The sequence below is a fragment of the Schistocerca piceifrons genome, chromosome 2 (genome assembly GCF_021461385.2).
Source record: "Schistocerca piceifrons isolate TAMUIC-IGC-003096 chromosome 2, iqSchPice1.1, whole genome shotgun sequence".
NCBI lineage: Eukaryota > Metazoa > Arthropoda > Insecta > Orthoptera > Acrididae > Schistocerca > Schistocerca piceifrons.
The window spans coordinates 1,066,854,831-1,066,871,537 of NC_060139.1; the positions used below are offsets into that span (position 1 = coordinate 1,066,854,831).

General features: G+C 38.2%; 1 protein-coding gene across 1 annotated transcript in view; it reads left to right on the forward strand.

Moving 5' to 3' along the window:
• LOC124776578 (F-box-like/WD repeat-containing protein TBL1XR1) overlaps positions 1–16,707 on the forward strand; it is a 168,323-nt gene that overhangs the window by 65,587 nt on the left and 86,029 nt on the right. The window contains exon 2 of the mRNA XM_047251625.1: positions 10,358–10,503. Coding sequence (XP_047107581.1) covers positions 10,358–10,503 — 146 coding nt within the window. The remainder of the gene's footprint in view (positions 1–10,357; positions 10,504–16,707) is intronic.

The window sequence follows — 16,707 nt, forward strand, 5'->3', positions numbered from 1 at the left end:
GATTTTTTTTTGTAGATCCTTGTTACTAATGAATTAATGGCTGTTGCTTCAGGTGATAATTTTTAATTCCATCTGTTCCTGGGGCAGACTGCCATTTTTTTAATTTTTGACAACTCTTTCAACTTCTCCAAACATTTATAGTTAGTGTTGGTGTTGGCACTGGCACACTGACACAGACACAGTTTTCCCATTAATGGTTCATCCTCTTTCTTCCTCAGAGTCATTTGGTGTTAATTCTAAATCTAGGGCTCTTGAATGTAATTTGAAGGCATCTGCAAAAATTTCAGTTATTAATTCCTTAGACTTTTGTAGTGTTTCATTGTCATCTCATAGAATCAGGTGTACTGCTGATGCTCACTGTCTTCCCAATTTGATATTTCGACATCATAACTCGTCTTCATCAGTTGTCTCAGCAAACACCTGATGAAGACGTCAGGTTACAACATTGAAACATCGTGTGGACCACCAGCACTCCACTTGATCCTATGCAATGATATTTGAGTTATTGTTAAGCGGTTCATAGGTAAGCATGTGTGGTATGAATATTGCATGTTGTTTGTTCTTGGGTGCATTAATGTCTTTCGTATACTGCCATTCCTCATTGGAATTTACCAGAAAAGAATCCATCTGATCTTCCATTTTCTCATGTGACTGTTTTGTTAGTTTGTGTCTTAGTTCCCACATTAGTTGGTGTATTTCAGATCTGTTTGCTGAATTTCTGTATCACTGCCATTAGTTTCAGAATCAGTTCATCCTATGTTTCAGTTCTAAAAGTAGAGGCGATAATTTCTTTTCGTGCCTTATAAGGGAGTTCAGGAGTTCTGTTGAATATCAGCATTGTCCATGCACAATATTTTGACAACATAATTCATTGTCTTATCAGATTCTACCTGAGATTGCTAGTTGAGTGGAACAGATCCAGTATTTATACTTACTGCCTTCCTCCTTTGTGGTCAGTTCTAGGTGTTCCATCTGCAGTCCATTCCTACTAGAAACATCCAGAGACATTCCATGTTCAGTCCGGTGTGTCTGTGCGTTCCCACTAGAAACGTCTCGAGACGTTCCTTCTTTGGTCTGGTGCAACTGGTTATGAGCTGGAATTCTGTTTTCAGTCCAGTGCACCTGACAGCGATCTGCCGTTCGATCCTCGATGCACTTAGTTCTCTGTCTGGAGTTCATTCCTCGTGTACATATGCGCAGTTCCTCTTTCTGTGACTGATGACCTCAGATGTTAGGTCCTATAGTGCTCAGAGCCTCTTTCTGTCCCGGGAAAAACTGGATGAATGGACACCGTATCATAAATCTTTCTGTTGGTTGGCAGCTCTCCATCTTGATCTGTTAGAAGCTAATTTCTTCATGTCTACCTAATTAGAAACTCCTGTATTATGTATAGGCCTAGCTTGTTTTAAAAATGCTAGTGACATTCTTCCTCATGTTATCTTCCCTTGCAAACATGTGGTTTTCATTCTGTTGCTGTCCTAAAAGACCTTTCTTTGCTAGTTCTTTGTAGGACTTCATGGTTGGTGGTTTTATCTACTCACTTGAACAGGAATCTTCAGCACCATACCTCAAATGATTCAAGAGATCATTTCATTTTTGTCTATTGCTCATGTTTCAGAGCTGTACAATGCTGTGTTCCGAATGCAGCTCCTAATCACCTTTTTCCTCACATCAGTGCTTACGTTGTTTGAACAAAATATTTTTGCTTTATTCCTGAACATTGTTTATGCTTCTCTATTTTTTTGTTTTTTACTTATTAGGTATGTGTATGATTATATTAATTTTGATGTTTACTACTTCTGGTTCCTTGGAGCATCTGACTATTTCTGTCTTCTTTGAGTTAATTTCCATTTTGTATCAGTCGCTTAGCACTGTACCCGTAACTTTTAAAATTCTTTTGGGATTTGTTTCATATGGAGCTACCACAACAGTCTCATCCACAAACCTAAAATTTATATTTTGTGACTCAGATACCGGTGCAGTTGGTCTCGGAAACTGACATACGGACGGGAGAGCAGTGTGGCCTTGCATATCCACATCCGGTGATGCCTGTGGGCTGAGGATGACACGGTGGCTGGTCAGTACCATTGGACCTTCATGACCTGTTCGGACGGAGTTTAGTTTAGTTTAGATACCTGTGCGGTATTCATTGCACTTTTTTATTGTAGGTTCTATGTAGATGTCGAATAGGGATGGGGACGGATTGCATCCACGTCTTAATACATTTGAGAATTCTAACTTCTTTTGCGTAATGTTATCTGTACTGTCACTATTTGCTTGTTGTATACATCTTTAATTATTCTACTTTCTCTAGACCAGTTCCATAATCTTTACAATTTCCATTAATTTGTTCCAGTGGACAGTGTCTAATGCTTTTCTTAGCTCTGCGAAAACTATGTAAGTTTTTCTGTTGATACTTTCTTCAGTTATAGTGTGAAGATATCCTATAGCTTTTCTTGTGCGGGCGTAGGATAGCTTTTCTTGTGCAGGCGTAGTATAGCTTTTCATGTGCCTGTGCCTTCGGAACTCAAATTGGTCTTCAGCTAAATTGGCTTCAGTTTTGTTTTGATGCATCCATGTATTATTCTTGTTAATATTTACAGAGTGGTAGATAGAATTATTAAAGTCCTGTGATCCGCATGTATGGCTGTTTTGTTCTTCTTAGGAATCATTATCATGATATTTTCTTAGTCTTTTGGGATAATACCAAATCATTGCTTAAGACATATATCACACGCTTTAAGCATTTTGTGTAGGATCTTCTTTTCTAGCTGATTGTTTCAGATTCTTATTTTGTAATTTCAGGCCCCATTTTCCAAGTGCTCTGCGTTTCTTCCTCATATTCTTATTCTGTGTCACTTAAATGTTCTGGCATGTAGAACAACTCTTCAATATATTGTTTCCATCCGTTAGTTACATCCTCATTTTCTATAAGAATCCTTCCCCTCGTGGATTGGATTAAATTTCTGTATTGTTTTCATTTTTCAAAATGCTGTCGTATCTGATTGAGTGTATTTTTTGTGTTTCATTTTTGCAGTTTTCATTAATTTTGTCGTATGACTTGCACCGAACCCTTTTTAGACTTTGTTTGACTGTAAATTATGCTTCTTAGTATATTGTATTTCTGATTCACTTTTTCCCCTTTTCACTTCCTTATTTGTTGTGTCAGTGCTATTATGTGATCATTAACCCACGGTTTCCAGGGTCTGTCGTGTTGCAGACCAATTGTTTCTTTTGCTGCCGCTTTACTCGCGATTTTAGGTCTTTCGGTTAGACTCAATTACACCACCACAAAAGTTGTTTGTCCACTTCTGCAGAGGCAACATGTGGCAGTAGTTCATTATGGTCTATGAGGGACCATTCTCGAAGATCTCGGCCCACTTTTGCCGACTGTCTCTTCTGTTGGGAATCATGTGCCTTAGTGTGAAGGTTTCCCCATTACGTCTTATGTAGGCGAAATTAAAGTAAAAGATGGCTTGCTGTGGTGTGTCATAGGGGGCGTTCGTACACGCTTGCTTTTATGGCCAGTGAGAGATGCATTGGTCAAAATCTGCACGTGCAGGTTAGCGAATTCTAATTACACAATGAAACCCAAAAGGGTTTATAATAATAGTCAACAAAACCGAACTTTGTTTAAGCCAACTAATTATTTATGGAACAACTGAAAAATAATCTGCGAATGGTAACCTTACATCAATTCGAAATAATTAATATTTAATATAATGAAACTGTATAGTACAGTAAATAAGTCGCGAGGCAAGTGAATGCTGATTCCAATTTCAAATAATTATTACGAAATAAAAATTAAGTCCGTCAGCGCACCAAAAACTAACGCACAGTGCAACAAATAATATGCAAGTTCACAGCTACACCTGTTCACATATATTCCAAAATTATAAGTCGAATCGATCACCCAAAATCAAATACCCGATCGCTTCTAAAATGTTCTAAGTCACGCGCAAACATGACAGTGTTAAAGAATAAGCCAACAGCCACAATTGAGATGTCCCGTGCTAGTACGTGAAAAGTTGGCGAATGAACTCAAACCGCGCTATTGAGAAACACGATAAATCCCTTGCCTCCACGCGAAGAGGTTAAAGCGTAAATGATTAGGATCAACTCGCCACCCAGAATGTAGTATCACACTATCGATATCGAACCCCAAAATTTTAATCCACCACTATCCAAATGTAACAATGATAACTTACTGGTGTATAAACAGAATGTCTATAGAATAGCTTTTGTTTCCCGATCATTTCCCTGCCTCACATAATAATATACGTTTGACGACTTGAGTTATCAATATCAATGTATGTTACATATGCTTCCTCGAACGAAACAATAGATATACAGTAATAAAACCATTCCCTCCTCCAATCATTGGCGTTTGAACTGTCTAATGCCCTTTATTTATGGCCGTTTTAATAATCAAGAAAGCTGTAGATATTTCTAAATCCCCCTCCTCCTCCCCCTTGACCACATTTTCTGGGCTGTATTTGAAGGCTAATTCCAGGAACTACTGTAGGGATTTTGATACGATTTTCATTAATAGACTGATTCACAATAAGGTCAGTTGCGTAACCATGCATAGGTAACCGCTACGCCAGACAAGTCGTCCGGCCCCTTGCAAAGTTGCTACTAAATCAATTCAATTTTTTAAACTTGCGTTACCTGAAATCATAGAAAATAGATATTTGTATCTCATACTACCTTGATTCCACGTGTATTGTGAACGCTATGTACTGACTCATTTGCATAATCATACATTTAACATATTTGCCATATGGTGACTTTTGTTATGAATGAGTTGTTAAAAGCTTGACATTCTGAGCCATTAGCTGACTTATCCATCTATCTATCGATATCTATTATGTTGTTGTAGCTTAAAGCTATTAATTTTTCTTTACGTTCAGTTCTATTTGTAATTGCAGTTTGCGTGTATCTTCCGTAAAAGTTGTCGTATAATGATGAACTAAACTGTAGTGAGCTTGTTTCGCCTCTGCGATATCTGCGGTGCCTTTTTTCCGAATACGATGACCGTAGGCTGTGGAAAGGAATTTGAGCAATCTTATTTGGGTCACATTGCTGGCTGCGTCGAGCGTCCGCCATGACGGTGCCGTCCTTTTCGCCGGCGTAGTTGTCGCCTGACTCAGCAGCCCCCTCCACTGCGGGGAAAAACCCGGCCGCGCCCGGCTCGCTCTTTTGCAGCAGTTTCTCACCCCTTCGTCTTTCACCTCCGCGAAGAGGTGAATCGTTACATTTTCTTCATCTTTTCTGGCTGTTTGAAGTATAATACCAACTGAGGACCGTTTTCAAAATACAAAAACTACAAAATTTGCAGAAATAATTTATGTATATATTCAAAATGAGACTGCTACATGGATTTTATGACTGTTTAATTTTGCACACACAACTGTGAAATTTTTCCACGTCGACATCTACAAAAATGAGTTTTGCCAGTTCTGAATATTTAGTCATTTATTGTTAATTTTTGACAAAGTAGCAGCTGCTTCCCAATCAGGAGTCACAGCTACATGTTTTCTAGTAATGTACTTGATACCAATGTAAAGGAATTCAGAAAACTTTAAACCATAATCTTAACCACACTATTATGAAGTTCCGAGCCAGCATGGTACATGAATGGTTCCGGAAAAGGGATGACATGTGTACTATTTCAAACCCACTGCTGCTAACAGATTAACAATAGTGAAGCTACCATACAAAATATCCGAAGCCAGAGTTTTTATTTATTTTCTTTAAAAAGCAAAGGCAGTGTCATCGGAAACGTCGAAAGAGCATACATTTCCTCTCGATCATTGTTGAAACGAAGAAAACTAACACAGATAGTTTTAAGGACATTGATCGATCAGCTTTAGTAAAACCTTGAAACCATGATAGTAGCAAAGAGGCTGACGATGTAAAGAAACTAAAGAGATTTTTTCATAGATCAACGAAAGAAACCCAAGAGTCCTATGGAAGGCCCTAGAGTGAACATCACAGTTAAAGTGATGAAGTACAGTACCTAAATGAACTAATTTATTAAATTATTATTTGTTCAGTTGTTTAAAACAAACTAGAACATTTCATTCTGGAAACTAGAACATCATTGCTATGAAATATATTAATATGAGATGTCTAGTGTCGAAAAAAAAAAGAAATTTTCCATTTCTTTTATTTGGAACTGAAAGTTGTTAGAAATGTTTTTCCTGTTTAAGTAATTCTGTAATATGTGCTTCCTGATTTTTTTTTTTTTTTTTTTTGTAGATGTTGACTATTGTTAAAACGTTCCTCAGTTGTTGTCTGATTTATACATGATATAAGTCTTAATTATATCCTTGAGGTCAGTACTGAGGACATTGCGCTGTTTCTTGAGTGTTATCTGGTCCGTTTTCTGTAGAAAGAGATGTCCAACTTTGGCGTTTCAAACTTCGCCATATGCATTTTCTTTATTTACTCACACATGTTTAGACAACTGTGTGTGCCTTTCCGCAAGTCTCGACACACACACACACACACACACACACACACACACACACACAGGTGTCAAAACATGTCTTAGTACACAGAGATAGAATACATTGTTTTTTTATCTTTTTTCTTTTTTTTTCTCGTAAGGTCGAGTTCAAAAACTTAAATTTATTTCTCAAACACGTCAACAGGTTCTTCCAATCCCATCAAGAAGAGATGACAGAGTCCGTTTGTTCTGCATTAGTTGTCTGAGATTTTCCGAATTTTGAAGTATGTTGGTGGTCCTTGGGGGTTTCCTGTATTACTAGCGGTAGGTTGGTTCTGATTGTTCATGAGTTGTGTTGGGCTGGTAGTGGACGGTGGCTTTGTCGTTCCCTTGTTCGTTCCAATTGTCTGTCTCGACTGCATTCTTTTGATGCCTTCTTGGGGCAGCTGGCAACCGCGCCCGAGCCTGGATGCACCCCGTGACAAAGGACGCATTTCGGAGGTTCGTATGGGCGGAGCTTGTGTTGTGACGTGTTGAGATACCGTAGTTCTCGCACGTCAGACGCCATCTTCGCCTCAGTTGAAGCCTAGAGGCAGCCAGCGTCAGGGAGCTCGACCAACTATCCGCGTTCCCCGTCGACCTGGTGAGCGCCTTCGCGTCGCCGCCCTCCATTCCAGTGTTAACCGGTAGATTTGAGGAGCGAGAACTGTAAGTGCCAGCACTACTAGTTCCTTTTAGTGAATTTTTGCCGTCTGCTAGCACGGCCAATCGAGACGACGACAGCAGTAGTGACTAAGGAGATCATCTTACTAGCTGTAGCTTTAGATGTAGGCCTGTATGACTATAGATTCAAACAGACCTGTTTTGATGACATGGTATAATTTATAGAGTAGAATTTAGGTACTTTCAAGAAAGTTGCTCCAATCGTTTCACAAAGATAAAAAAAAGGCAGAACTTGAGCATTGTTTCAGTCGAAGTAATTGGAGAAGGAAAACTTTCGACTAAGCGTGGAAGGGTACATTTGTAGCTGTACTTTGTCTCTTTCTCCAAAGCGACAACCAGGGCGAAAACAGAGGCAACAGCAGCAGAGCAGAGCGACACCGTTTTTGTGAGATCTAGAGACAATACAGATGGAAAAAGAGACGAAAGAAATGTTTACGTTAGCCAAGGCAGAGAAAGATTAAAATCGGGACTGTGTGAACTGCAAACAGTACTTTTAGCTTAACAGCTCCAGAAATAAAAAAAAAGAAGAAACCGTCAAAAGTGGAACGTGTGTGAATGGGTACGTTGGGTACCGTCTGAGAGTTGTGTATGTACATAAGTACTATTCTCTGCTGTGGATTCTGTCTCTTTGGGAAGAATGGGCTCTGTCACAACTCGCCCACTAGACCGCGAGTGGCACCGCCTATGGTAGGGCTAGTTGCCTTGTACAGGACAGACAGGAATCGGGTAGAACTAAGAGTGTTATACTGAACCATCTTACCAACGAATTTGAGATACTGTCTTTCACTGAAACTGAAACTGAGCCAGTGAGACTCACTTCACGTGTTGCCCTGTGTCAAGAGGAGGGCGGCAGTTCGAACATATGATGAATAGTGGTACCCCTTAGGAAAATGAAACAAGGTCCACTTCATGTTCGTCTTTTGGATCTGCAGCTCTTGTCCACTCTTTTCGCATTTGCAGTTACAGGATATGGGTTCCACATTTTTGCAAACACATTTTTTCTTTTTTACCTGGACATGTTTCAGCACCTCTATGCCATCGTCAGTGGGTTTTTGTTTATTGGAAACTGTAGAAAGTGATAGTATTTTAAGTCATAACTGATTTAACAAAGTGAGGCCTAAGGAAATTTTTGTGTGTTTTGATTCTTAGCGTGATTTTACGTTACATGGTTTTGCAGGACCGACTGTATGGTGACCTGCACTGATAGGTTGTCGTCTGCAAATCAAACGATGTAAATGTAAATTTCATTAATTGACATATATCTTTATTTTTTAAAAACTTGGTTTTAGCATGTCAAAATGTTTTGCTTATATAATCGTTACTACTCACGTTTTTTTTTTTTTTTTTTTTTTTTTTTTTTTTTTTTTTTTTTTTTAAATGTGAGATTCCAAGGACACACACACACACACACACACACATTAATATAATTTTTTGTGAAGTTCATTTCTTTATAAACGCCTTTTTACTTCACAAAACGCGGTGAGCACTACGTTGTGTTTCTTAATCCCGTTGGTGTTCGTTTTTTAGTAGTAGTAGTAGTGGTAGTAGAACGTTTACAGCATTATAGTACCCCGTATGTAGTTACTGCTGTGTCATGCTGTCAATTAATTCATTTATCTGTTTTGAAGTGAGTAAAGAAGTAATTTCTGAACTACTGCAGATACTATCTACATCATGGAGAAGATATTTTCTTCAGATATTTAGCATTTATTAGGTGCATGTCTCATATCTATCATCAGCGATGTGTGGGACAAAGCATAACATATTTGTACGGTGGGTGAACAGTGTGAGGAACCTGTAACTTCCACTGCATTAATGCTACCAATTGAGAAAAAGTGCTGGCCGATGTGGCCGACTGGTTCTAGGCACTTCAGTCTGGAACCGCGCGACCGCTACGGTCGCAGGTTCGAATCCTGCCTCGGGCATGAATGTGTGTGATGTCCTTAGGTTAGTTAGGTTTAAGTAGTTCTAAGTTCTAGGGTACTGATGACCTCAGATGTTATGTCCCATAGTGCTCAGAGCCATTTGAGAAAAAGTAATTGTTGATAATTTATGTAATTATTATTAGAGCCTTACAAAATTATTATAATAGTAATGATCTCTTGAAAATCATTTAGTTTAGTGACTGAAATAGAATTGACTCATTTAGTTTTTACACATCAGAAAATTTCATTTTACCCCTCAGGGGTGTAATCACCCCCAAGTTGGGAAACACTGTTCTAGGGGCCATATCGAGCAATGTGGCACAGTGGTTTTTATGGCACTGGACATGTACTCAAGAAGAGCAAGTTTAAATCCCTGTTTGGCTGTCCAGATAGTTGGTGAGCTGCAGATTCTCAAAATTGCATAATGTAAATGACAAGATGGTTCTTTCAAAAAGAAACATTTGATTTATTTTCCTGTCTTTACTCTGTTTTAACTTGTGCTTTGTCTGTAATGACCTTAGTTGATCTTTCCTACACTGTTGAATGAGAAAGCTGTTCAGCAGTGGGACGGAGGGTGACTGGAAGGCAAGTGGTGGAAGTAGCAAGCCAGGATGAGGTAATTGGACGGTGGAAGTAGCAAGCCAGGATGAGGTAATTGGACATGGCTTTCTGCTCCCATATGTAGCAGGCAAATTTTAGTACACCACACTTAAATTGAGTAGGTTAACTGTATTCTGACTGCCAGTCAGTTGTGTATTTAGGAGGGGAAACTGTCCTCTCAGTGACAAATGTGATGACACTTTTAAAATTTTGTGCAGTGTCTGGAGTACACCTTACCCCTTTAGGAAGATATCAGTGTGTGTGTATATAGCAGAGTGCCTGACTCATCCATTTATTTATTAATGATTGGTGAGTCACATATATCTGTAACCATTACTATTGTGTGTGTGTGTGTGTGTGTGTGTGTGTGTGTGTGTGTGTGTGTGAGAGAGAGAGAGAGAGAGAGAGAGAGAGAGAGATCATTTACTGATTTAAATACGAGACTATAATTTTCACTATTGTTACATTTGAATCACTGACTGTTACCTGGGCACAAATCACTGCAGAAAGCTTAACATTGATCAAAGTAGTAGTGAAGGGCTTTATGGGACCTCATATTTACTAACTAAATATATAGTTCCAGCAGAGATTTTTTTGAAGTGTGTGCCAGTTTGCAACAATAGTTTGTTAGCTAAATGACATTTTGTTTTTGCAGGATTTCAACATTCCGCATACACCTTTGGCATTGAATCACACATAGCACAGTCTAACATCAATGGTGCACTAGTACCACCTGCTGCATTGCTCAGTATTTTGCAGAAAGGACTTCAGTACACAGAAGCTGAAATTAGCATAGGAGAGGTAAGAAGTATTATTTTTCTGTTGTGTTAATATGTGGATTAATTTCCTGAATTATTAAAATTATATAGTTCCCAGAAATACCTTTGTGTGTTTCTGATAATTTGTTATTTATAAGCACTGTAAGGTATGGACAAATTTTTTCATTCTGTTCGTTAATATTTTTATTGAGAACTCTAAAAGATCGAAAGGACAAATGATAAATGATGAAGATGTGAGGAAGCTCAACTAATTAATTCTGGCCATGTTGGCTCCTTTGACTTAGGGTAGGCATCATGCCACTCGGTATGTGTACATTAACCACTAGGCTGTATATGTACCCTAACCACTAGACAAATTATGATGGACTTAACACCCAACTACTGGCTGTCTAAGTGACAAGAAGGCAGGTGGTTCACCATTTTAATTGTTGACAGTCCCTCACCTTGCCTGTCTACCCCAGTCAGCTGAAACAGGCTCAATTAACAACCGGGTAATGTCACCTTACTCTCTATCATTAATTGAAGATTGTGCTTGTGGTCCAGTCCAGCATCCTTGAGCCACTAGAAACTGTACCTTGTGAGAGCTTCTGGAAATAGCATCAGAAGGTTGAGAACTTGAATATAATTAAAAATGGTTGATGATAGGGTACTGTGATCACAGAAAGAAGGACAAACAGACCATTACCTCAGAAAGAGGAAGAAGTAAGGGAAATGGAAAATAAAATCATTGTAGCTACAGCCAAAGAGAAGCAGATAAAAATCGCAAATACGAACACTTTATCGTGCCCATAACACAGAATTTATCCCTGTTGGTGTTTTCCATTGGTGGCATGCTGGCCTGCATACTTCATGTTCACAGACTCCAAAAACTGGCTCTGATCCGTACTTTGTTAATCTATGGCTTCAGCCCCTGGCACCTTGCTCCACTCTCCTTGGGAAACTGCCAGAACTACATCCATTCATTGTCAATAGCAGACAGTAGACGGCCAGAATAAAATGATGAGGATGCATTTGTAATATCACATCTGGTGCGTACTTTGATACCTAAATCAGGTATCCCTACCACATTAACACTACGATACCAGTACATATCAGCACAAACGCTTGTTCGTAGGTGCTTGAGACAAAAATTATTTACAGTTAAAATGATACCACTACAAATCCATTTTCCTAGTCATAGCACATAAAACAAGATAAGAACCGCACTAACCCCCCCTCTCCACAATGAATATTAAGTACGGATATACTCCGGTTTGACTTAACCAATATGGGAGGTTCCTGTACAATAGCTGCAGCCACTTTAGTGAGGTATCTGTGGCAAGGACAGACTAACATATGATTCCTGAAGTGAGATAGCAGACAGACGTATTAGTTGATGCAGGGGAAACAGTCTGGTTGATTGCGTAATCTGTCATTGTAATGTTAACCAGTAAGTCCTTGCTGTCTTGATACTGTGAATGGATGTGAGCATGGGGAGACTATAAGCTTTACATTTCCTAAGGGCATGCAACTCTGCTTTAGTGATCATGGCATCATCGTGGGTAAAACATTCTTATGGTAAAATGATCCTCTATTTGATTATTTGGGGAAGTTGGGGGTGAGTTGTGTGGGCATGGGACATTACTCAGGAATTTGTTGTCATCAGAAAAAAAAACAATTCCTGTAGATAGGCTGAAGTTAAGTTATGTACAGTGGAGATGAGTGAAGTGCAGTGTCAGGAAGAACAGTACTTCAGCCCAGGTAAGTACAGAGTTATTAACATAGAACAAAGTCGTGATAATTCCAAAGAAAGTCTAATAATGAATAAGGAAATAGAACTGCAGATGTGCTACTGTAAATAACATAGTGAATGCATTTTCACAGCCAGAATCTGATCGTGGTGTGGAAAAGCTATGTTCATGACAAGTAATGGATTGTTATTGGTACTCTGTGACCTTCAACAATTTTCCACCCTAATATATGCACTGTGCCCTTACTACATTCTGCTCTTTTGGTCCACAGAATAGAACAGAAATGAAGGCAAAATGGTTCATGAGGATTTGGAGGAGGAGGAGATTTAGTGTTTAACATCCCATCACCAATGATGTCATTAGGGATGGAGCATGAGCTCAGATTAGGGAAAGCAGTTGGCTGTGCCCTTTCAAAGGAACCATCCCGGCATTTGTCTGATGTGATTTAGGGAAATCCTAGAAAAACTAAATCGAGATGGCCAGATGCAGGTTTGTACTGTCGTCCTCCCGAATGTGAGTCCATTGTGCTAACCACTGTGCCACCTCACTCGGTCATGAAGATTTGCATGAAGCTTCATTACACCAGATCTTTCTTCATACCTAAACAACATTTCTTTGTAATTACAGTTTGCATCTGTCATCTGAACAAAGTGACTTACTTACCTTTGTACTCGTTTGCTATTTTCACGTTTGTGACATCACTTCTGTGTGAAGTGGCATAAAATGGGAGCCCAGGAACAGTTCCAACCATTTGCTCTCCTATTACAGTCTGTAGCAGACCTAATGGAATTAGTTTCTACATCATGGTCCTCAATATGCAGAATAAATTTACCTGCAAAGAAATTGATTTGTGCCTTTCCCCCCCTCAAAAACACTAGTCACCTGTAATGCATTCCCCCAACAAAGCATATGATATGACAAATATAAACTTTATCCACAAATTCTAATTCCAACTAGGCCTACAGCTTAACTGTCTTTGATAGGGCACTATCTGCTCCTGCAATCCAGTCTTCACACAGAATAAAATGTTCAAGCTCTCTTAAATCATGACCATGACATTTGTAAGAATTTGAAACTTTTCAGTATTTCAGGAATAGAATCTACGGGCTCTGTAACTATTCCTAAAATTTAAAAAAATAAAAGAAGTAATGTGGAATTTAACTTGTCATTGTAAATAAGACAAGCTCCAGAGAAGATTCTTTCCTTACATACACTGATGCAAAATGCAGAAAGATAATCCGACAAACTTTGTCAAATTTGATTACATTGCCAAATATAAGGATCCCAATTGCAGTTGGTTTAGACTTTTCAGTTAGTAGTTAATCTTGCTTGGAGTCACATTTATTTCTTGACTGTCACACATTATTTTCATTTATGACTCATTAAAGCACTCCCTAAACACGGAATAAGTTTTGTGAGACACAACTGATTCAGTCTCGTCTCCTTTACTTCTTTTAGCAAGCATTAGAGTTGTAAAGCTATTGGTGGAAGAATCTTCGCAAAATTTTATCGGAATTGTTGAGATTTTTCAGCTTCAACAAATCCCGAATTGTCTGTCTTGAATCTTATATCTAGACAGGTTGCAATCAAGTAATTTGACTTTTCATTTAAGGAGCTGAAACAACTTTCTAATTCAGCTGTCAAAAAATTTCTCATTTGTGGTCAGTGTTTTTTATACTGTCTCACCATGGTCTAAATACTTATTTGACGCTGCAGTATGTGGTATTATTTGAATTTGCAGAAGGGACCAGATCTTGTATTTGTTATTTGTTCAAAGGACTTCAGGGCGACACATCAAATTCCTAAGCAGGTCATAATCAGACAACTTCAGAGACATGCCCTCTTCTTGTTACAACAGGTGCTCTGCAATATAAAGGGTGGAAATTACGCATTGTGCTGATACCTTATACCAACTGATAACCGAGCGAGGTGGCGCAGTGGTTATACACTGGACTCGCATTCAGAAGGACGACGGTTCAATCCCGCGTCCAGCCATCCTGACTTGGGTTTTCCGTGATTTCCCTAAATCAATCCAGGCAAATGCCGGGATGGTTCCTCTGAAAGGGCACGGCCGACTTCCTTCCCCATCCTTCCCTAATCCAATGAGACCGATGACCACGCTGTCTGGTCTCCTTCCCCAAACCAACCAACCAACCAACTGATACTCTGAACAATGTTCCTCTTTTTGAGTCGCCAACAGTGTTTCTTGAGAGAAGTGCAGATGATTGCAGTGCGTTTCAAGAGATCTACCAGAAGTGATTATTCTTGTAACTTCAACATGGATCTTCAGTGACTCAATTACAAACTCCTGCAGTGAATGGATAAAGCAGCTGGCAGCTTTCGTAGTTTTTGCACCACAGTCATGAGTGAGCAATTTGATTAGTATCCCAACAGTCCATGATAGCATGGCATTTTACAGCAAGGTAATGCTTGTTCTAGGAGACTTGTAAATCTGGCCTGTTCTGTGATAGATAAAGGCCTGGTGTCTAGCGCAATCATTTACACTATTAAGTAACAATATTTGTACCATTTGCACCTCAAAGCTCTTTCCTTTCAAACAGTTCTGATATAGTCAGTTGCTTTTCTATCAGTGATGAAGGCGAACTAGTACGGGGGGATACTGGGTACGGCTAAAGATAGTGTAGGTGTGCAACAGCAGGATGTTTATTAATTTGCTTGGAATTTATCTAGATGTTTTGTTTTCAAATGTTTTTTCACAACTGAAGTATCTGCTACACAAAAGAAATATTTCATTGGGTTTAAGGTAGGTTAGGTATTTTCTTTTAGTTTAAATGCAGGGCATTTCCATGCCAAGTGGTCTAATTTTGGAAAAATTTCCTGCACAACCATTACATATTTTTCTGAAATTTTATGCGAACATTCACACGTGTTCCCAAAGAATGTAAGTAAAGTTTTACTTTCGTAATATAAAACTTGCAGAAATATAGTCATTTGTTTGACCCCATAGTGCAGCTTTCAACAGTGCATCCCACAGTTTTTGGCTACTTCGAAACATAACATCTCTGGCAATATTTTCTTGAAAGAAACGAAACTTGTATAACTTTTTCAGCTCTCTTAAGCGAAGTAATTAAAACAAAGATTTTTTGACCTATTTTCATATGGATAATTTAAGCAAAGTTGACTTTTTATATCTCTGGAAGTAATTGTGGGATAAACCTTAAATTTTAAACCTAATAACATACTAATACAAGGTCTTATATTATAAGATCTCATTCTCTTACTGCTTTCCATTATTTTACAAATTAAGGGCAAAATTGACAATGTTCATACAAATGCCAAGAATTGATATTTTTAGCTATCTTTCACAAAAACCATTGTCATTTGAAAGACCGTGTTTTAAACCACCTAAAAATCTATGCAACACGAGCATATAAGCCGCTAAAAGTCAATGACAAGGTGTAGGTGCTTTGAAAATGCGACCATATTCTGCTGTACTCAAATTTTTCATATTTTATTATGTTCTACGATTGTTTAGTAGTCTCTGGGGAAGGTATTATCAGAAGTCCTGATGACTAGGAAGTGAAATTGAGTCAGAAGAACTTGAATAACTTCAAAAAGGGATGTTGTTTGTCACGACTCATCATGACATATTTCAGTCTTCTTCTTTTTTTTTTCTTCTTCTTCTTCTTCTTTTTTTTTTTGTAGTAACTACCGAATAAACTGGTTATATAAACTTCAGAATTTAACTGTGCATTACCAAGGCACTGTAGATGATGTTAGTAAAAGTGTTGCGTAAGAGCTGCAACACGCCATGTATAAACTGCCTTCAGGTTTTACACTACTGTCACATTTTATAAATCTTCATCAAGTTCATAGCAGTTAGTCCGCAGTCTTTGAGTATGCCTTTTTATTGTGCACTGCTACTGGTTTAAAAGAGTTTGCAGAAGACTCTTTTTTGTAAAAGTGAGCTAAAAATACTCATTTTGGCATTTTTACAAATACTGTCAAAATTGTCCTCAATTTGTAAATTACTGGAAAGCAGGAGGAGAATGAATTGTATAATGTAAGATCTTGCATTGGTAAGTTATTAAGTGCAAAATTTAAGATTTATCTCACAATTACTTCCAGAGATATAAAAAGCTAAACTTCACAATTTTCCAAGTGTCTATTTTTCTGGTTGATTTTGCTTAAGTTATCCATCTGAAAATTGTGCAAGAAATCTTTATTATTATTTTAGTAAAGAGGGCTCAAAAAGTTTTACAGATTTTGTTTCTTTCAAGAAAATATTGCCAGAGATATTATGTCTCAAAAGCTGCCAAAAATTCGGGGGTGTACTGTTGAAAGCTGTGCTATGGGATCAAATAAATGACCAAATCCCTGCAAATATTCAATTCAATTTTTATCATCACATAACATGCCTTATACAATCAAAGATTGTGACATAGGTGATTTGTCAGTTTTACACTATATATAATAATACTAAAAATAGACAATAAACTAATAATATATATGGTGTAACATCTTCAAAGGGGTAT